Source organism: Notothenia rossii, assembly GCF_949606895.1.
Source record: "Notothenia rossii genome assembly, chromosome: 8".
NCBI classification, from domain to species: domain Eukaryota; kingdom Metazoa; phylum Chordata; class Actinopteri; order Perciformes; family Nototheniidae; genus Notothenia; species Notothenia rossii.
Window position 1 is genome coordinate 32,640,667 of NC_136906.1, and position 22,649 is coordinate 32,663,315.

General features: G+C 42.4%; 2 protein-coding genes across 13 annotated transcripts in view; both read right to left on the reverse strand.

Moving 5' to 3' along the window:
- LOC307016369 (carbonic anhydrase-related protein 10-like) overlaps window positions 1-11,622 on the reverse strand; it is a 304,536-nt gene extending 292,914 nt beyond the window's left edge. The window contains exon 1 of the mRNA XM_079645459.1: window positions 10,492-11,622. Coding sequence (XP_079501585.1) covers window positions 10,492-10,552 — 61 coding nt within the window. The 5' untranslated portion in view covers window positions 10,553-11,622. The remainder of the gene's footprint in view (window positions 1-10,491) is intronic.
- A 2,621-nt stretch (window positions 11,623-14,243) lies between these two features.
- On the reverse strand, window positions 14,244-22,398 carry LOC307016065 (uncharacterized protein). Of its 12 annotated transcripts, none has more exons than XR_013801740.1 (5): window positions 22,286-22,398; window positions 20,150-20,214; window positions 19,796-19,964; window positions 16,770-16,906; window positions 14,244-14,853 (listed from the first exon to the last, which is right to left on the reverse strand). XR_013801740.1 is itself a non-coding variant. In XM_079645100.1 (5 exons), the coding sequence occupies exons 2-5, from the start codon at window positions 20,150-20,152 to the stop codon at window positions 14,681-14,683; spliced, it is 378 nt and encodes a 125-aa protein (XP_079501226.1). In that variant the 5' UTR covers window positions 20,153-20,214; window positions 22,286-22,398; the 3' UTR covers window positions 14,244-14,680. The 12 variants fall into 12 exon arrangements, 7 of the variants coding, with proteins under 7 accessions (XP_079501226.1, XP_079501229.1, XP_079501228.1 ...); XM_079645100.1 differs by having other exon boundaries at window positions 16,874-16,906; XM_079645103.1 differs by lacking the exon at window positions 22,286-22,398 and adding an exon at window positions 21,901-22,229 and having other exon boundaries at window positions 16,874-16,906.
- Window positions 22,399-22,649: the final 251 nt, after the last annotated feature.

A 22,649-nucleotide genomic window follows, 5' to 3' on the forward strand; every position in this document is an offset into this window, starting at 1 on the left:
ATAACATCTATCGCGTATCATGTGAAGGCAGCTTTAGTGCATGGTGACAGGAACAGCTGTAAAAATGCTCTAATACTAAATGTGCAGTTTCTGATCCCACCGTGCCCAAGTGAACCAACGCCGAGCAACGGTAGCCTGGCTAGAAAAGGACCACAATTAGGTTTTGCGGGTTCTCCTGTGGTGGACAGGCGGGTGAAACAAAGGTTAGGAAGGTTCCAGGGAAATGAAGGAGCTGATAACAGAGAGGTTTAGATACAATAGGGAGAAAAATGGGAGCCCAGGTTTCATCCACATACAGAAATTGGCCACTTGGCCATAAGCTATTGGAGGCATACTCATAACTAAAAAGACAAGCCAAAGTCCTAAAGTCCAACTTTTACCACTGTTATCTTGCATTAAGAAAGCATTGGTATTTATATAAATATACCACTGAAACATGACAATCCTGATGGATAGGAAAGGTTCACATGAAACCATGAAATCCCTGTATTAGCCTATTTCTACAGTAGGTTTTTAATCTTCACTTTAAAAAACGGTCCGTTGATCTTTCTTCATAAAACTGTATAAACTTGTAAATAAGCTTACAAAGTAGGTCAAAATGGAGATTTGTGAATCTCTGTGGTGGGTCTGCACTGGTGGGCCAACCGCCTGTGGTTACTTCACATCATGTGTTCTTTGTGTCTCTAACCTCAGGCTGGAGCTCCGTCTCTATTTAACACTGCAGCAGCAGCACAGTTCAAACTGAGCCGCTGGGATCTGGCAGTTACAACTTAATGCTGGAATTAGTTTTACACCAACAGAGTGCTGCAGAAATTAGTTGCAAACCTGGAAATGATTTAGCGTTTTGGCAGCATTATGTTCCCTTGTCTGTATATGGAAGCCCATTCGCGCCACAAAAAAAAAAAAATGTATCCCTTAAGTCATTATCATGACCTACTATGTCTTTATTATGACTTACTGTCTCATTGTTTCGACTTACTATCTCAAGTCATAATCATGAGATAGTAAGTCATAATTATGACTTACCAGATATTTTTTTTATTTTCTGTGGTGGAAATTGGCTTCCATATATAGAAGTCAATGGTTTTATGGAATACTTTTTGGTTAGATGCCTGAAAGAAGGTCTTTCACAACTTTCACATGTTGTTGTACAGCATAAAATACATCATTAAACTCCCCACTTCTAAATGTCCAAAGCATTAATGTGTCATAAAGAGAAGTGGATCCTAAACAAGTAAAGTAAAGACTACTAAAACATAATCACGCGAAACCTCAGCTGTGTTAAGCTTAGCGGTGTAAGTAGGTTCATTTCTGAAATAGAAACATGTTTTTAAAGCATTGAAAGCAGACTAGTTTTGAATTTACAATATTTTGTTGTTTAAATCGGTAACCGTGCCAGATTGCTAATTGCTGTTGGTTGTCTTCCACTTTAAAAATACAAATAGATGTACAAATACTTTTTTTTATTAATTAATTGTTGCTCCCAATCACCCAAGAAGATGTCGCAGCAGATGAGTAGTGAATCGATTGAAATATTAGATGAAATTAGAATAAAAAGAAAAAAAGTATCTCAAAAACGTTACAGCTGCTAACTTCACATTATACTAAAATATGACCTCAGATGTGACCTGCTCTATCGAAATCAGTCGCATTGACCCGAAGATACATTTTTAGTTGTATACACTATTGTGTCCATCGAGGAAAACATATTTTGGTTTGGATTACTGGTCTGGGGGAAGCTCGCGTGTGTGTGTGTGTATTTTTGCGTTTCTGTGTATTGTGTTTGTTTCCTGGGGAAAACCCTCACGAGAAACACCGGCTGTTGTTATGCCTGCTGTGACGTTAAGCTACTCCGTTCTCCGCTTAATTATGCCGTTACAAGCTTCAAAGTGTATTTATCATCTGAATTTTCCAAAACAAGTTTAATATTCTGAATGCCAAGACTTTGTTTATTTTAAATCAGATGAAAACAAACTGTAACGGACCCTGCCGTGTTATTTATGATTACTATACGCTTACATTCATAATTTCAGGGAGGGAGGGGAAGCAGCGCTGAGGAACAGCAGAGTGGCGAGTGAGAGGTGCCTGTCATCTTCCCTTTACAAGCTTCAAGCATGTATTTATCGTGTGATTTTGGAAATAAAAGTTTCATATTCTGAAAGCTAAGACTTTGTTTATTTAAAATCAAACAAAACACCCGAACCCCGAAAAACTATTTTTTTTATGCAAATCCACGTTTATTTTGAAATGAGCCGTTGCGACTTCCGACTGATTTCGATAGAGCGGGTCGCAGATGTCCTTATGCCCAACATGAAAACAAGGCTTGTGTTTAAATTGAAAAGGAAAAGGGAAGTGTTTTTATGTTATAGCTATATTACCAATGGTGGTACTGTAAAATGTTGAGCTACTTATAATTTATTTGATCTACCAGAGGTGGGAGAAGTATACTCAGATCTTGTACTTATTTACACCAATGTGCAGAAATTCAAGTAACAGTCCTGTATTCAAAATGTTACTCAAGTAAAAGTACCCAAAGTAAAAGTAGTCATTGTGCAGATTGTTCCTTTTCAGAATAATATATATGATATGTTTTATAATGATTGATCATTAAAGTGTTATCAAAGATGGTAAAGGTGCAGCTAGTTTGAATGACTTTGTATACTGCAGGGTAGCTTGTGGATTTACTCCAGGTGGAACTAAAGTCTGATTCAATACTTATATTTGTTATCATTCATCCAAATCTGCAAAGAAACTAAGTAAGTAAACAATCTACCTCTGAATTGTAGTGGAGTAGAAGTACAACGTAGCATAAAATGAAAATACTCAAGTACAGTACAAGTACCTCAAAATTGAAGTTAAGCACAACACTTGAGTAAATGTACTTAGTGACTTCCCATCTCTGGGGCCTACTATTGACGTGTTGTGGCTCAGTTACAAAGAGATCCTATTATGTGGTTTGATTACATATTAGTATGAACATATAATCAGAGCATGTTTGGATGAGACTAGGAAGCCTTGACTCATTCCATTGTGTGACCATTGTGTGACCCACTGTGTGTGTGATTTAAAGGATGGTTGCCTCAGTGACACATGGTGTATGAGCTCTCTGACACACTGACAGTGACATTCATTACCCTGTGTGTGAGCTGAAGGTTGCTACTACTTTCACATGTATAAAGTCAAGCACGTGCACAAGAGGCTACAGATTCAAGTGTTGAGTCCTGAGCAGGGTTAGAGAGTAACAGATAATATGTGTATGACTGAAACCAAAGCTAATCTAGCATTTAGCTCTTGATGGAAATTTGACCACATTTGTGTTTAAATTAGGAAAATAAAACAACAAACGTCATGACTTATTTTTGTAGGCCAACCCAGAAGTCAGCATCACTAGGGCTCCCTTGACAAAAAGCAATAGGATAAATTAATTGGATAGTACAATATCAGGGAAAACAAGATCTGTGGCAAACACATGTTTATGATACTTATATGTTATGTTCAGCAGAATAATCTCTAAATATCACTTTATGATTTTTTAAGTGTAAATGCAATCTTCAGAAGTAAAAAGCTAACGCTAGGCTATAAACCATCAATGGGGTCAGTTCGCCTACCAGCCTGCCATCGAGTTGGATGACGCCGTCATCTACCTGCTGCAGAGGTCCCTGTCCCACCTGGAGAAGGCTGGGGGCTCTGTGAGGATCATGTTCTTTGATTTCTCCAGTGCCTGCAACACCATCCAGTAGGGCTGTGCAATTAATCTTATTTGAATCGCAATTACGATTTTGGCCTGCCAGAATTACGAAAACAACATAATCGAAAGAAACGATTATTTTGCTTTGCTAGGTTGTGACAGTGCACTGCAACATATTTGATCTAATTTATTTTAGTCTAATTTATTTGTATTTATCATATTTATATATGTTTAATAGCTTGTTGAAGTGCGCTCCAAAATATTTGTTCACCTTACTTATTGGTATTTATTATTTTGATATTATTTATTTAAATGTAAATATAAATGTATCATTTATTTAATTAATTTTTGTATGAGTTTTTCAGTTGAATTATACATTCAGGGTAATCAACAGTTAAAAAGATACTGTTCAAATTATTATTTGTATTTGTTTTAAAGTTCAATAAATGGATGTTTTCAAAGTCAATGAATAATCATATTTAATCGTGATATAAATTATTGACCAAAATAATTGTGATTATGATTTTTGCCATAATCGAGCAGCCCTACCATCCAGCCCCCGCTCCTGGGGGACAAGCTGCAGCTCTCTGGGCTGAATCACCACCTCACCTTCTGGATCCTGGACTACCTCACAAACCGTCCACATTACGTGAGGAACAGGGAGTGTCAATCAGACACCATCATCAGCAGTACGGTCGCCCCAGGGGACGGTGCTGGTGTGGCATACAGAGCCATCAGTGGGTTGATATACCTACAGTATTAGTAATTACATGGTTAACATGATTTGCATTTAGTACAGCTCATGTTCAGAGTGTGGTGTGAATTGTCTGTGTGTTTTCTGATAAGGAATGGTTGGTTTATTGTTTGAAAAATGTAGTGTTATCTAGCAGTATGTAGTGTCTAACTCCGACCAGCAGAGGGCGAGTTCGCTACACTGTGTTCGGGGACAAAGAGAAGTCTCGCGTGAATACATTCAGAGAACGTAAACACAAACTTGAGTGAAGTCACGGTGTGTGTGTGTGTGTGTGTGTGTGTGTGTGTGTGTGTGTGTGTGTGTGTGTGTGTGTGTGTGTGTGTGTGTGTGTGTGTGTGTGTGTGTGTGTGTGTGTGTGTGTGTGTGTGTGTGTGTGTGTGTGTGTGTGTGTGTGTGTGTGTGTGTGTGTGTGTGTGTGTGTGTGGCGAACTGTGATAATAAGATACATATTTTTGCTCTTTGCAGGTAAGAACGGAGAGTTGGAATTGTGTAATTGATGGGTGAATATGTTATGTGTGAGTTTATGATCCCGCTTGGATTTTATGTTGTAGTGTTTATGAATGTTACTTGTTCAGCAAACGTAACGTACTGAAAATGGCTAGCCAGTAGTTAGCACTGGTGGCCTAGTTAGCTTGAGCGAGCGTGAGGCGGGAGAGTAGAACAATGAGCCGGTCTAAAGAGCCCGGACTGCTCGTGTATAGTGAATAAATAAATAAGTTAAAAAAGATACATAATTGATATTGAATGTACGAGATGAAACTGGTTTGGAATAGCAATGCAATAGACATGATTATTGTTTGGATGTCGATGCAAATGTTCATTATGTTTCTGTGTTAGTATAGTGAATACATTCAGAGAACGTAAACACACACTTGAGTGAAGTCACGGTGTGTGTGTGTGTGTGTGTGTGTGTGTGTGTGTGTGTGTGTGTGTGTGTGTGTGTGTGTGTGTCGAACTGTGATAATAAGATACATATTTTTGCTCTTTGCAGAACTAAATAAAAGACTTTCAAATTAAATGTGTAGTGGAGGGCTACTTCACTCTGTACCACGCTACACTGGCACCGTTTCTCTTCACCCACAACACTGCAACCTGTCACCTGCAGAAGTTCTCTGACGACTCCGCCATCATTGGCCTCATCACCAACGAGGACGACAGGGAGTACAGGGAGCTGACGCAGGACTTCACCTTCTGGTGCCAGAGGAACAACCTTCAGCTCAACGCAGCGAAGACCAAGGAGCTGGTGGTGGATTTCAGACGGCGCCAACACTCCCCCCCGACACCAGTGAACATCCAGGAAGCGGACATTGAGATTGTGAAATCTTACAAATACCTGGGTGTTCATCTGAACAATAAACTGGACTAAACTGATCATTCTGCTGCTCTGTACAAGAAGGGACAGAGCAGACTCTTTCTACTGAGGACACTGAGGTCTTTCGGGGTGCTGGGGGGGCACTCCTTCAGACCTTCTTTGACTTTGTTGTGGCGTCAGCCATTTTCTATGGTGTGGCCTGCTGGGGCAGCAGCATCTCAGCTGCTGACGGGAAGAGACTGAACAGATTGGTAAGTGAGGCCAGCTCTGTCCTGGGGAGTCCTCTGGACACTGTGGAGGTGGTGGGAGACAGGAGAATGTCAGCCAAGCTGTCCTCCCTGCTGGACAATGTGTCCCACCCCCTCCAGGACACCCGGTCCTCACTGTGCAGCTCCTTCAGCGACAGGCTGCTGCACCCCCCCGCTGTCTCACGGTACTCCAGGTCCTTCCTTCCTGCAGCGGTCAGACTTTACAACCAGCACAGCCCCTAGTAGACCCCCCCCTACACACACCACAACACAGACTATAACACCCCTTGCTGCTAAATACCAACCAACTTTGTGCAATATGTGCTATATGTGCAATATATATATTCCGTTAATAACTGTGTAATATATTCCTGGCTGCTAAATCCTAAGAACTGTTACAGGATGTGTACTTTGAAAATTATCTAACTTTTCTTTTTTTTCTTATTATATTTTTTCTTATATCATAACCAGAGTTGGGTGTAACGCGTTAAAAAGTAATCACACTACAGTTACTAACATTGCCCCGACACGCGTTACTTTGTTACTTTTATAAAATAATCACACTCACTGACAGACAAGAGGGGTTTCCGCAGCAGGTTTGTATACATGTAGGCCTACGTAATCTGCGCGATTTGCGCGTCCCCATCTCCACGTACAGTGCTGCATAAACGGCTGAGTCTTTTCATGTGTAAACTTCCTCAACGGGGCCGCTCGCTCTCTTTCATTAGGCGCATTAACACCGCAGTACTTTTCCCACAAAGGTTCATGAGAACTTAGTTCATCAGAACTCTTTAGTTCTGATGAACTAAGTACAGATCGCATTCACACCGGTATAAATCCCTGGGGGTGGATTAGGCAAATGAAGCCGCTGACGTCACTTCTTCTTCTTCTGCTTTGGGTTTACTGGCAGGCCGCAAACAACTTCACGGCGTATACTGCCGCCCAAAATCCCCGTCCTGAAGTCCCCGGTTGTTGGGGACTGGCTTCAGTAGAAGCTGCTGGGACTCCCAGCAGCTTCTACTGAAGCCTTCCGAGTAAATCACCAGAACGCCGACACCTCCTCATCTCCATCGCTCCCATGTTTTATTTTGTGTTGCCATAAGTTAGTCTCTCTGCGTTTCTGCGCTGGGCTAATGCTAATGCTAATAATGCTAATGGTGGCTTCACAACACTTTTTTTGAGTTTTACGGGGCGTGGTTTGCAATCCGCCCAGCCAATCAGAAATATAGCTCTTTTCTCACAAGAGAGCCACATGAGAGTCCCTGCTCTCTAGCAGGGACAGAAAAGAGGGTAAAAAGGTTCTAATGAACTAATTTTAGTTCCGGCTCTTTTTGGTGTGAACGCGACATTTCGGAACTATATCGGAACTAAAGTTGGAAAAGTACTCCGGTGTGAACGCGGCTCTTGATTGCCCTATCACGGGTGAACAGTTCAATGTCCCGCTTCATTGTAGGAATTCTGCCATGTCTCTACCACTTTAGTTTGACCATCTCTGTTGGAAAACTAAATAAATAAGTAATTAGATACCTTACCGTTACTGCGCTCATAAAGAATGATAAGAATAAGAGTAATGCGTCTTGAACTGGTTTCATTAATTAGTGTCTTTACGTTTCACAGACTGTTAGCTTGTTGTGGTAGGCTGGTAGCCGATTTTATTAAAGAGCATATCAAAAGAAAGACTTGTGTTATGTCTTCCATGATGCAATACTAATTGGGGGTGCAAGTGGAGTCTCGCAGAGGCAAAACTGTGGCGCGCTTACACTGTAGGTGCGCCACAGTCTGCGTGATCTGCCTGTAGGGAGGGGCGGGCCGGCCCTGCGAGTAAAGTAACGAGTAAATTAACGAGTAAAGTAACGAGTAAAGTAACGAGTTACTTTATGTAGACAGTAACGAAGTAGTGTAAAATATTACTTTTTTTAAAAGTAATATGTAATATATATTTCTTTTTTCGTAACGACCCCATCTCTGATCATAACTTAGTATTTTTTGTAATGCATGTAATTATGTAACATTAAGCTGTCTGTGGCTCTTTTTTCGTGCTGTAACTACGCACATTTCTCCTCCGTGGGAATAATAAAGCTATTCTGATTCTGATTCTGATAAACAAACCACATTGCGGTCGCATGGGTGCGCGTTACCACCGCTAAGCTAAAGGTGGCTAATGTTTGATGACGTTTAATATTCTCATTTACTCACATGTTAGCAACCGCCGTTTTTAAGACACTTAAAAGATTTTGACATTCACAAGTTTTATTTACTGACATATTATATTGTAGAACAAAACGTAAAATGATTTTAAGGTTGTGTTGGATACAGACCTTATTTATTTAACCAAACAAGTTAAAAAAAAAACATTGACTGTGAGACGGAACAGGAAGTGGTAAAATGCAAACTCATTTTGGGGTTTTAGGACTCATTCCTGCACCACTTAGTGCCAGCAGTACTTTATGGCTGTCAATATAATGGAGTCCAATTAATCCACATCAAAATGAGAAAGTATTTAATGGTAATCCTTCATTAATTATACTATTTTGTAGTCCATTAGTTATATTTGATAGGTATACTGTCTGAATTTGCTTTTTGGTTTTCATTTAGGCTTATTTCATTCTTCTTTCTTTAAATATATTGTTTTTTTTAAATGCAGTAGGTGAACACCTAATTTGTTCAACAAATGTATGCTCAATTTGCATTGCATTTGATATATACAGTAGCTAATCCAAATCTAACATAAAATAATCAGATTACATGATTTAATCCTAGGTTACTGATTAGATCTTTTAACAGGTTATTAATTGTAACGGAATACATTTTCAAAGTAAGCCTCCCAACCGAACTCCAAATTCAGTCATTTCAAAGGTTATGTATTCCAGTGTGACATGTGCTACTGTAACGGCCCGTCTACACTACAGGCATCGAAAAATGCTTTCAACGCTTTGCCCATTCACTTGAATGGGGTGACGTAGAAGATTTTTAATCTTCGCCGAACTGCATTGTGGGGAGCATGGCATGGCTTTGCAAGCATCACGAGCATCTATCGGCATCAAAAGTTGAACAATGTTCAACTTTTGAGGCTCGATGCTTGGCATCAGCCAATCAAATCCCGTTTATGCAAATCCCACCAGTGCAAGCGCAGCCAATCAAACCGCGTGCAAGCTGGGAGAGCCAGACCGCAGTTAATTTCCTCATATTCCAAACGAGATATTACGGTAGCAAATCACCCGGTTCTTTACGACCAGTACTATTTACCGGGATACAAACCGGAGGAACCAGGCATGGTGGCAGAGACAGTGGGTGAAACTGGTAGGTTTTTCGCCTGTTTGGAGAGTTTATATCCAGTTTACTTCGTTTTAACATTGCTATTGCTTTGTATGTCGGGGGCGGGAGATTCATGTGATTGGTTGTTGGTCGCGTTGCTCGCAAAAAATCGCCAAGCTTCAGACACGCCCAGCATCAAGATTTTTTGATGCCTGTAGTGTAGACGGGCCGTAAGTGCAAACAGCCTGTTGACACTAATGTTAATACTGTAAGCCACCCACTTTGTGTAACAAATTACATTATTGGCAATTGCTGTGAAATGTATACTACCAGTTTTATACTTTCACCTGGCTGCTATATCACTAAACTGGATGTGTATCTTGTAAATTGTGTAATTTCTAGATTTGTATCTTTCTTTTTTTTAATGCATGCTTCTTGAGTGATATATTAACATATTAAGCTGTCTTTGGCTCTTTGCTGTTATTGTAAATGTCCCCTCTGTGGGACGAATAAAGGGATTCTGATTCTCTGATTCTGTGTTGGTATTTAAGATGGTTGTACAGTAAGCTAAATTCAGCAAACCAAATTCTAAATATCTGAATCAATATATCACAGTAACATTTACATTAAAGGTCCCCTATTATACTGTTTTTCATCAATATATTATTGGTCTCAGATATATACAAAACCTGTCTCTGATTGGCTGAAACACCAAACAGGTCATTGCAGCATCCCATAATCCCCTCTGTTTCAGCCCTGTTTCCAAAGTGCTGATTCTCTGTCTGTCACTTTAGATGAAAATAAGGAGCCCCTCCCCACGCCCCTCTGAGAGATAATTGGTTAAAAAGAAACCGATGGTGCTCTAGGAGGATGGATCAGGTGATAAAGTGGGGGGAGGGGGGTTACCTTGGTTGCTGATTGGCCCAAAAACATTATGACATCATCAAGTGGCCAAAATCTGATCAGTTCATTTTCCGACAGGTTTTTATATAAATGGATCAGGAAAAAAAGAGAGAATCTTTGTTCCTGAAACTTTCAGAATCTCTTTACACAGAGGGGACACATGTTGATGTAGAAGAGACATGAACAAGTGGATTTTACTAAATAAGTTAGGCCTACCTTTAAAATGACAATGTTACTTTTAATTCATTTTGTGTTCATACACAATTTAACTATCTGATATTCTCTTTTTTTTCAGTTGTTTTGATACTCATAGCTCCATCTCGGCACCTACCTGATGACGTGCAGATGATGAATGTTTGCAGAATCACAGATATATCCCAAACGACATGCATGCTTCGTTCAATTCATGCCAATGTTCTGCGGGTGTTACGGGACGACGCTTTGCGGGCGTTCACACGGCGGAACTTTGAACATTTCCCCCACACTTTGTGCTCCTGGTCCCCGTGTCCCCCCTCCCGCGGAACGCCGAGTGTTTGGAGCTTCACTGGAGATTCGTCCTCTTCCGCTCCTCGGTGTGGTGTTCAGGCAACATGTCGCTCTTTTTAACCCTCCTCGGTCCCGTGTCTACCGCCCCTGAAGATATTTGAGCTGTGAGATCCGCTCATGAAGCATCCGCCTGTTCCTCTGTGTTGTTCCTGGGAGAGGGAGGGTGTTGTGGCGCTGCAGCGGGAACTCTTCTGACGGAGCACCGCGCGCACACACTGCCACACATAATATGAATGATGACATAATTGTATCCACGTAAAGTAGGCTTGACTAGGAAAATATAATATGTTTCTTACAGTCCAATAAATTCGAAATTACAAAAAGGATTGGGACATCATGCAAAGTGCTTAAAATGCTTAAAAGAAAGATAATAGCAGAAACGTCCACAGAAAATGTTATCGAAATACTTTTCGACAAACACTAAAACAAATTGTGACAGTCTATTTTTCTAAATGTGATGTATATTTAATTGAATATGCTATTCCTGGTACACTTAGTGTAATAATATCCTATACTTTTACATTTTGTTAGTTGCAATTTGGCCCTTCATTGTGTTTTTTTGACAGATTTTATCTTTTACTGTCTACAATATGAATATATTTGTAGGCTATTTCTGTTTCATTATCTATATTGACATGTTTCTATTTTGTGTTTATCTTTACACCTCATGTTCAATCCCTTGGTTTGCTGCTGTAACGGAAAAAAAGCTTCCAATTTGGTATCAAAAAAGTAAATCTTATCTTATCATTAAATGTATCTCATCCAGGGCAGTGATTCATTTTATTTCAAAAACACAATGCCATGGTGGCAGAGCCACATGTGGATGCAGACCGAGCCGGACCTGATGATTGCGGAGTGATATTGACCCAAATAAAGACCCTACTGCCTGTGGGTGGTGTGCGACCTCTAGCGGTAACTATGGGTTACAGCAGTGGTTCCCAACCTTTTTTGTCTCGTGTCCCCCTTGAGCATGGTCTCCATTCTATAAGAACCCCCTCACTGTGATGATTCGCCTAAATTGTTCTTGTATTAAACCCTTCGTAATTGTATTAAACCCAGCTGCTTCATGAAAACCACTTGTATAACTCACCCTCACTACAAATGCATTTAAACTTCACATTTACATTTGTTGTGAGTGAAATAATAATATTAAGACTCACTTCTAGCAGTTTGGACACCTTTTATTGAGACACTTGAGCTTGCTTGTCTTTCTTAAGCTTTGGTACAGTAGTTCTGGGGGCAGGACACCAGGATTATGAACATTGATTAAAAAAGTTTGTTGTGTGGAAATAATATTGCAATCCCTAATCTCTCTTCGTACCCCCTACAATCCCCTCAAGTATCCTTAAGGTCCCTGTACCCCTGGTTGGGAGCTTTACTGAGAATGATGCTGCATGGAGGACAGTGTTCGAAGAAGTATTCAGATCCTTTACTTAAGCAAAAAATACAATGGAGTTTGAAGACTCCACTACGAGTAAAACGTCCTGATTTTTTTCCATGATTCCATTTCAGAATATTATAAGGTAAATAAGTATTAGATGTAGTTCAAGTATCAAGAGTAAAAATACTTGTGATGTAGAATGGAGTTTATGTTTATGTATATTTATCTTATTATATTATTATTGTGGGGAAAACTTCTGAAGCAATTGGAAACAGGACTCAGAGAGACAAGAGGGGAGCTGGAGCTTTGATGGCAAACACTGACGGTTTATTTGGAGTTACGGCGGGATAATTCACAGGACATGTCATGAGCCACGAGTTGACCCCAGGTAGAGATGCCAAATCAATTCTGAAGAAACCTTCCTCTGGTTGGAGGTTTGCTGAGGGTAATCAACATTCTTCAATAGATAGACTAAACAGTTGAGGACACTGAATCACAGTGGTTGTCACTTATGGCTCGGGGTCATCTACAGCACACCCCGAGAAGGATGTATTCCAGGTGTCCCACAACAATAACTATCTCTGACCGAGAGTTACCCGGTCACAAACTGGTAACAACAACAAAATACTAGGGCAGCCCCTCCTTATGGGAGATAGCGACTGTCCAAGGCTGGGAATTTGCGAAATTATTCCCTGACAATTATGGTTTCTATTTTATCAGGTTTTCATCACTAATAAATACTTTTAAAAGCATATTAGCATTGATACTTGAAATACTGTGTAGATTGGTAGTACAGTACTGCCTTATCCTGTTAAGCCCTGAGCCTGTTTTTCAGGTCTCAGGCTCAAAAATGACATTCCCAGAACAAATGACCATATCTTCCCTTCTAAAAGTGGTAAATTAATAATCTTTTTTCTCAAAGCAAGGTCACATCTGTGAGTTGGATGTAGAAGTGTCAGAATCAATATAGATGTTTTTATTTTAAAGTAAATACAGATTGAACACAGTAAAAAAAATGTAAATTATAGTGTCCATGGTAAAACCACCCTTGAATGATGGGATGGTAGACTAAAAGCTTTAGGAATCCAAACTATAAGTACCCTGTATCAAGATTGATGCAAAACAAGGGAAATTTGACCTTTTTAGAGAGGTTTAGCAACAAAAAATCCACTTCTGGGGTCATTTGGGTGGATTTGACCGAGGCCTATCTCTGGCCCCCCTTGGTCGATTTTGATGATTGACATCTCTTTTTAACCGCTAGAGCCAATGGACTCGAGGGGAGGTTCCACATACACACACGTTACCAAATAAGGAGTGAGAGTGACGCGTAGCCAAAACCGGAAGCTGTGATTCACTCTGGTGGCTACCATTAGCAGCTAATATTTATTCTCCGATTTTTATATAAAAATTGAATTATGGATTATCAATCATTTTTTCAAAGTGACAGACACATTGGATTAACCTATGGATTAACCCTCAGCAGCGTTCTTATCGTTTTAATGCCATTGAACACGACTTTTGATCAGAATAACAGCTAAGGTGAGACGATCTCCCATGTTTGCTCCGTAATGCTACGTGTTTGCTTCTTCTGTCGCGAGTTCTGATCGCTCAGTGATGATACTAATACCTATGTAATCTGTGGAATCTCAGCTTTAGTCGGATATCTTGTATGTGCAGTTACGATAAGTAATAAGGGTATCTTTACCTTGAGTTCTGTGCCAAGTGCGTTAGCATTTTTTCGCTCAGGGGTCATTTAGACACTTCTTATGAAACTTTTATTTTGTTTTGGTAAAAATGGTTCATATCGTCAGTTAGCTGAGTTTCTTCCCGTTAATCTGGTATGACATATTAATATGTTTTGAAATATTAAGAAGCCCTGAGACACAGTTTCGTGAAAAAAATAAACCTGCAGCCCCCTCCACCGGGGGCTCTCGGGCTAAACAGGTTATACAATATCAGTATATATGTGTTTTTATATGTACAAAGTAACTGAGTGAGTGTTAACAATAAATCAAGTACAAAGTGTAATATTTGCTTGAATTTATCGTAGAAGAATACAAATGTATAAAGTGCCATTAAATAGAATAACTCAAAACTATGTCAAAAAGTACTTAAATACAATACTTCAGTAAATGTATATTACAAATATGGCCACTTTCTGGTTAAAACTGCCAATTCTGATTCTGAAAATGTCAGAAATGGACTCAATGACCCCCAAAATGGTCGAAATCAGCCAAGCAATTTTTTTAACTAATAGCTATAATGCCATAAATGCTTGCTAAAGCAGCAAGACCAATACACAGTCAAGTCTGAAGTAAAGTACATCATGTCGGCTGTAGCAGAGACTTCCTGGAGGTGAAAAAGCAAAAAGAGGGATATGTTCGATTTTTAATAATAACATATTTATCTTTCCACATCTCTCTCTCTCTATCTGACGAGCAAACACAAACACTGATGCGCAGATTTTATATAAAGTTCCATTATTGAATCCTTTTTTTATCACTTCATCTTCACACAGATCCTCAGACACACAGATGTAATGCTATGCAGAGATTCATGTTTGTCCCAACATTCACTGTGCCCCCATCCATCTTTACATCTTGTTCTGTCGACGGAGAACAGCCTTGTTAATCTCCCTGAGCAAAATGTCCTTGTTGTTCTCCATGTTGGTTTTCGCTGTCTTCAACACAAACTCAATCTTGTCCTGGCTGAAGGGACGCTGGAAAGTGGAGAACTCCTCCATCCTTGCTTTGACCTCCTCTGCATCTATAGAAAAACAGAGAAGACATGTTCAAGCTACCATTCATCCTGACAGCTTGTTATAAGAGTTGTGTTTAAAGGTTATTTTGGATCACATAGGTAGAATGTTATGATGCAACTGTAGAATATTTATTTACACTCCAAGATTGTTAAAATACATGTCTAGAATCTTAAATTTCAGTAACAAATTATCAAAGCAATATCTTTAGATTCCCATTGAAATACACTTCTGTTAACTCACCATTAGGGGTTGACAGATAGTGACTTACTGGAAGTGTAATAAGATTTAATTTCAGTTTAGTTAGTTAGTTAGTTTTGTTTAGTTACCATTCCTGAATTTTGATTTGCACCTTTAGAAAGTCAAGTTAATGTTCAAGAATGTTGATGTACACTTCTAGAAACTAAAGTTACACTTCTAGAATGTTGGGTTCAGTGGCGTAACAAGGTTATGATTGGCCCCGGTGCAAATATTGTTCCATCGCCCCAAACTTAAGTGCACACTGATGCGCTCACACACGCACGGACATACACAACCACTCAGAAGTGCCACATGTAGGCTATCAACAACAGCCTGCCCTGGCCTCAAACCACCACATCCTGACAACGGCACAGCGAACTAAGAAGAGGATTACACCTGTTTCCTTGATGTTTGTCTGCAGGGAATGGGCCGGTAGGCCTACATGGACCGGTTGCTATAATATAGCTTTTGATCTTGGCGTCGGGGGTCTTAATAGCGCCATAGAGTCCTCTATCGGTTGGGACCCTTGAGGGAACTGTTGGACCACTGCCGAGAACAGCCAAATCCAGCCTCTCCTCCTGGCTGGCTGGAGAAGAAGGTTGCACTGCCACGGCCACGGATACAGCTTCACTTGTGGAGCTAGATGGCAATGATGGTGGTGAGGCAGGTGAGCTATCGGTAGCCTCCGGCTCCCGTTGCACGTCAACATTGCTAACGTTTAGCGCTCGATTTTGAGGACGATGTATGACAATAAAAACGGTCTAATTTTGTCAGTTTAGCTGTTACATCTCCTTGTTCTCTATTGTCCTTTCTCTTTTGAGCGCTGCTCTTGCGCTTTGGTTTGCTGTACATTATAAATGCAAGCTATTACATTTTTATAATGCTACCGAACTTGCTGCTGCTTGCTACAGTACAGTACAGGTTAAACAGTTCGCTCGTCACGCAAGGTATCACATGACATGAAAGGGAGCAAGGTCATTGGACAGACAAATGACAAATTAATTTAGGTTGCTTGGTTACTTTGAAGACTGCTTGAAACGGTCAATGCCATTGAGCAAAATAAAATACAAATATTTGAAATGTTTTTTGCATAGGCCCCTGGCAGGCTCTGGGCCCCGGTACGTTGCACCGGCTGAACCGTCGATAGTTACCCCACTGGTTGGGTTACACTTCTAGAATGCCAAGTTACAATTCTGGAATATTGATTTATACTTCTAGAATGTCAAGTTACAATAGTAGAATGCCAAGTTACAATGATAGAATATGGATTTATACTTCTTGAATGTTGAGTTACACTTCTAGAATTCCATGTTACACTTCTATAATGCCAAGTTACAATTCTAGAATGTCAAGTTATAATTCTAGAATGTTGAGGTACACTTCTAGAATGCCAAGTCTAGAATGTTGGAATGAAATGGTTAGGTCAATACGGTCAATACAAATAAACTTGCCTGCTCATAAACACAAGTAGTTGTCAACGATGAACAGAAAAACCTTTTAGTACCCAACATTTTGTTTTGAACAGAAGTTTTAGTTTGCTAGTCCACAACTTGAATGAAAATCATTGTATCTTATTATTTTTGCCTCCAGACCAGTTCTACTTCAGAGAAGAAAGTCATGAAAATAATCTGTATCTGTGTGTGACAATCCTTTGCAGTTCTTTCTGTTGAATAGTGGCATATACACGATTCAGAGCTCAGTTTCCTTTCCCTCGAACACGTAGCAGTCTTTTGGCCATTCTCTCTCCTCCAGGACTTTGTCATCTATCTCTGGGAAAGATGTATTCACCTCGGCTGCATAGTCTCTGGCAAAGATCAGTGTCTGTGAAGGGAGCAGAGGGTGAAGTTCCTTCATTAAATTTCACAGCTTTCATGATCTTGGACAAAGTCTGGGCAATATTTAAGTTAGACACTTAATTACATGTCATTTGTTAGACGCTTTTATCCAAAGCGACTTACATACAGTACTGTGGACAATCCCCACAGGAGCAATCTGGGGTGAAGTGTCTTGCCCAGGGACACAACGAAATGCTGACTGCAGTGGGACTCGAACTTGCTACCCTCTGATTCCAAGTCCAGCACCTACTGAGCCACAGCCTCCCAACTTAATCATTTGGCATCATTTAATAAAGGGTTAAAAAGTAGTAATGTTGGGTCTTACTAATGGTCAGAGTTCAAATATACCGCAATTATATGAGACAAATATGCAGGAACGAGACATGGTGAGACTGATCAGTTGGTTAAATTACCAACACAGTGGGTATTTCTTAATCTCGAGTAAAGCTGCTCCAGAGCCACTATTTCAAGCATACTACGTCATCGAGTGCCGCCGAAAGTACTGTTCCAATGTCCAGCATACTTGGAATTCTACCGAGCCCGGCGTACTTAGTTTGGAGAAATTTCGAGGCTGCACATGTGTAGACTCCGCGGTCTTAAAATCCCCACAATGCTTTGCGCACGGACCAATTTCCCCAAATCTGTGGCGGAAAAATGTAAGGCGGAGTCTCTCATATGACGCACACCTGCACACTTGCTCGCCTGTTCCATTCTTCGTTTTCCGAGGCTGGGAAGTATTCTTGCCTCGCTTCTGAAGCAAGACGCTCAGAAGACGTGTGCTACCAAGCAAACTTACTCGAGATTGAGAAACACCCAGTCTCACTCCCTTATAGTCCAATAGTTACGATTGGTCAGGGTCCTTTGGCGTGCACTTGTGACGCGCCGAGTCTCCTTCATCTTCATAAACGGACGCAAAGAGCTTTCAACTGATTGCAATGTATTCCCATCGGCGGCAGTTAAAGGCAATGTGAGCGTCCATTCCCATTGGATAACGGAGAATTTTACACCCGGAAGTAAGTATTCTCCTTACTGTCGATTGATTTGACAGTGATATCTGCACTACTACTACTACTACTACTTGTTAATTACACAACATTGATTGGTTTAAATTGTGTACAATACTTTTGTGTTTTTCCCCTTCGATTCAGAGAAACAAATATGTTTTCGGAGTTTAGGATGGCAGAATGACAGATGGCAGATGACACTACACTATCCATAATCCTCAGCTATCGTTTGGGACTACACCTGCCGCTTTGCTTGACAAACCCCGTGATTAGTCCTCAAGCTCTGTGATTGGATGTTGGAGTGGCAGCGCGCCAAGGTTACGTCGAGCGTCAAACAGCACTTTGAAACGGAATGAAGCCCATCCACGGCACACTATCCAAAACATGATTCAAACTAGTCCCCCCCCCCTCAGAACTACACATGCTGGCTATTGTGCTTCACAACATGTTCTATGGCAAGCCTCTACTGGGAATTGTAGTTTTAAAAGACGTTTTTGTATTTCCCATAATTATAAGTTGCCAGTATTAAACTCTGTACACACCCCAGGAGGTTTAGGGGATGGGAAACACATTGGTGTTATCAAATTTAAAACATATCATTAATAAATGGGTGAAAATTGCTTGTGTCCATAATGGGCAGCATAGAGCACCCTACTTTTACAATTTTCGAATCATAAATCTAATCGATAGATTTATGATCAATAGATTTATGATTCCAAAATGATAAAAGTAGGGTAGACATGTGGAGATTATCCGACTGAACAAAACGTGATTTTTAAAAAACGTTTTCAGATTTCACATCACATAAACACCAAATCCCAGCATGCATTGCGGCTAAACCATCCAATCATCGAGCTGAGGATCTTGCCTACGTCAGTTTCCGATTTCGTTTATGACCGATGTTTTTTTTATACACACATTCCTTCACATTTACATTTTAATTTGCATTAAAGTATTTCGTGAGGCCTTCTAACATGTTTTTAAATTTAACTACGGTTGTAGTTGAAGAGTTTGTAAATTAACATGAATCGAAGCTGTTGCCTGGCAACGCAATCACACAACGTCACGTCCGTTAATTCCACATCTACACGCATGGATTAACATCGATTTAATACATTAATGTAGCCTTTGTTTTTGCTAAAAGAGGTGTCGAACAGCTGGAGCAAGAAGAAAATCGGCATAATCGAGTGTGACTATTACAAAATAAATCATTACGTCGGGGTAGCATTTGCTTGGCATTTCCGGTTAATTCTCCACTGGCTAACATGGTTTAACAATACCGTGTAACTGCCACGTTTGAAGGGACGAAATCGTGACATCTTCACGTCTCCCAGCATGGTAAATCGTCACATGTTCACGTCTTGCTGTGATACCGGGTTGGCCAAAGGACCCTGACCAAGCGTCGCTATTTGACTATCAGGGAGTGAGACTGTGTTGCAACTACATTAACATTTAGCCGGAGCCAGCAACTAGAGCTTAATTTAAGTTGTATTTAAGCTGCATAGTCTCATAGGGAAGGACCAGGAAGTGGTGAGACTGTATTTTTGCATTAAAGCTTCTGAAATAGACAGTTTACTTTGTTTCATTTATTCCGTAAACATAGTCCGCAGGTAAGACTCAGAATGACTGTGCTGGATTATTTAAGCGAGTGCTATTTAATTTTGACGGGACAAGCAATAACTAGCTTACTAGGCTACAGAAAAATTATGTCCAAAGATGACCGGCTTATAAACAGAACTAAAATGCACACTGTGACAAAGATAACTTTGTCACTATGGACTGACGGCTTCAGGCCTTGTATATTGCACATGTGTTTTATTTTGAAAAGTGTTCCCCCTCCCGTCTTGTCTGTTGTTGCTGATTGTGCTCACCTGGTGCCCTGTGTTGTATCCTCCCCCCTCGCCTGTGTCTTGTTGGTTGATTAAGGTGTGTGTATTTAGGCTCTGTTTTCCCTGTCAGTAGGAAGGGAGTGTGTGTGAGATCCTGGTGGCTGCAGGCTGGGCTCACGTGAACAGCAGCAGCAGGATTGAGGCTGTGTGTCTGACACACACACACACACACACACACACACACACACACACACACACACACACACACACACACACACACACACACACACACACACACACACACACACACACACACACACACACACACACACAGTATTAAATCTACCCCTGCAGCTTCTAAAAAACATTTAGTAAGTAATGTCAAGCTGTAACTACCATTCAGCCAGGGGGGAGGTAGTCGTTGATCGCATCCTCATGAGCCAACGCACAATCGAGAAGACCTGCACAGTTTTAACACACACACACACACACACACACACACACACACACACACACACACACACACACACACACACACACACACACACACACACACACACACACACACACACACACACACACACAGTCACACACACACACACTTGTCAATTACTTCCATGTGTAGCTCTGGAGGGAAGAAATTCTCTGCAGGGCCGTTCTATTTCGTATATGGCTTCGTCCTCTAAGGCTATCGCTATTGGGTAATCCCCCTGCGCCCCCGCGCAGCACTGAAACACTTGTAGTCCAGGCCCACCCGCAAGGTGGGCCCCACCCTCGGGCCTCCTTCCGGTATAAATAGGAAGGAGGCCCGGCAATCTGCTCCCTCTTTTTTTCAGCAAACCAGCACGGTTACTGAAGCACAGCAATTGAGAATCATCATGAGCAACAACTGCGTCCGTGGTTGTCCCTCATGTGGCTCTTGGTTCATAATGAGTTATGACCTGCAGAGATAAAAGCAGTATGCGAATCCTGCCGGGGGTCAGAGCACGCGTACGCGGCTCTAAACCAGCAGGTAGCATGCACTGCGCTCGTCTCCCCTCGGGCGACCGGAAGCGGAGAGCGGACACTCTTGCTGCTGTGGCCGAGGAGGACGATTGGCCCGTCCAGGCTTACGAGCCTAATCTGTTGATTAAGTAGACAGCAGGGCTCCCTGCAGAAGCCTGCTGGTTTTAACCTATCGGTTAATAAACCTGCAGAGCTCGCGGCATTCCTCTGTCCGAGATACGCCTCCTACACACGGTCATAATAACCCATGAGCGCCGGTATAACGCCTCATGTGGACAGCACTGCACACACCTCCACTCATCCCCTGAGCGTGTACACGCCTCATGATGACAGCCGGAGTGAAACGCAGCGTGTGGAGGTTTCCTCGCAGCCCTTTCGCCTCACGGGCAGCGGCGGCGAGGGCAATGCCCCGCCTCACGGGCAGCGGCGGCGAGGGCAATGTTCGGTTCTCCCCTCCCTCCTCTCCCCCGGACGGGGGAGACAGAGTCGGAGCAGGGTGCCAGCTTGGCGGCCGAACATGCTTTCCCCCTCTCCGTCACCACAGCGCGGCGGCGTCTGTTACTGAGACGGCCAGAAAAGTGCTTCTGGACACTCCAATCAGCCCGGACGGGCTGTTCGGACCCCAGTTCCACGCCATGGTGGAGTCCATCAAGACGGCCGCGGAACAGGTGGACGGCATTCACCAGCATGTACAGCTGGCTCCAGTCGGCTGATCTGCCACAGCGGCACCAACGCCCGCAGCAGCCGCGGGGTCCACGCCGGCCACAGGAGGCCGCAAGCGGAGAGACGCCCACAGCAACCGCCCCGGCGGCTGCAGGGGCTCCGTCCCACGTCTCCGCTCCCCCGCCACCCCAGAGACAGGGTCTCCCGGCGGCGAGTCAAAGGGGAGTAAAGCTCCCCCGCTCTTGGTCTGCTCCGCGAGAGCCTCCGAGGAAGCGGAGCCGGTAATTAAGCCGGCTGCCACTAATCTGTTGATTAAGTAGACAGCAGGGCTCCCTGCAGAAGCCTGCTGGTTTTAACCTATCGGTTAATAAACCTGCAGAGCTCGCGGCATTCCCCTGTCCGAGATACGCCTCCTACACACGGTCATAATAACCCATGAGCGCCGGTATAACGCCTCATGGGGACAGCACTGCACACACCTCCACTCATCCCCTGAGCGTGTACACGCCTCATGATGACAGCCGGAGTGAAACGCAGCGTGTGGAGGTTTCCTCGCAGCCCTTTTGCCTCACGGGCAGTGGCGGCGAGGGCAATGGCGTGGCTCGTCACCATGACGACCATTACAGCACATCACAGAGAAGCCAGAACGGGGGAATGAGCAGTATTCCAGGCTGAGTGCCCCCAGCGGAAGCGCCCGCAGTGCCACGGCGCCAGGGCTCGCTGCAGAAGCCTGCCCGTTTTAACCTCGGTTAATAACCTGCAGAGCTCGTGGCATTCCTCTGTCCGTGATACGCCTCCTACACACGGTCATAATAAACCCATGAGCGCCGTTATAAAGCCTCATGTGGGCAGCACTGCACACACCTCCATCCATCCCCTGAGCGTGAACGCGCCTCATGATGAGAGTCGGAGTGAGACGCGGCATGTTGAGGCCCCCGCGCAGCCCGTTCGGTCCAAGGGTCTCGCTGCAAGAAGTCTGCTGGTTTTAACCTATTGGTTAATAACCTGCAGACATGGGCGCGGGAAGGGGGGTGCTGAGGGCGCTGCAGCACCCCCTAGCGGCAGGCAGGGGGTGCGGAGCTCCCCTGTCTGAATTATTATTTGACGGTTATTGCTGCTCCCGCTGTGCATAATCTGTGTAATATGTTGCCAATAAATTCCACATTGTTGGTAAAATGATATTTTGGCCTGCCCCGAATGTTTTTTCTGTAGCCCCGGACAATTCTAC

Excerpts from the sequence above, each read along its gene's own strand:
- LOC307016065 (XM_079645100.1), bottom strand. Across the intron at positions 16,907-19,795 it reads GATACAACACAGGGCACCAG|ACACTGATCTTTGCCAGAGA; the intron begins GTGAGCACAATC and ends CTCCCTTCACAG. Across the intron at positions 14,854-16,873 it reads CCAGAGACTATGCAGCCGAG|ATGCAGAGGAGGTCAAAGCA; the intron begins GTGAATACATCT and ends GTTTTTCTATAG.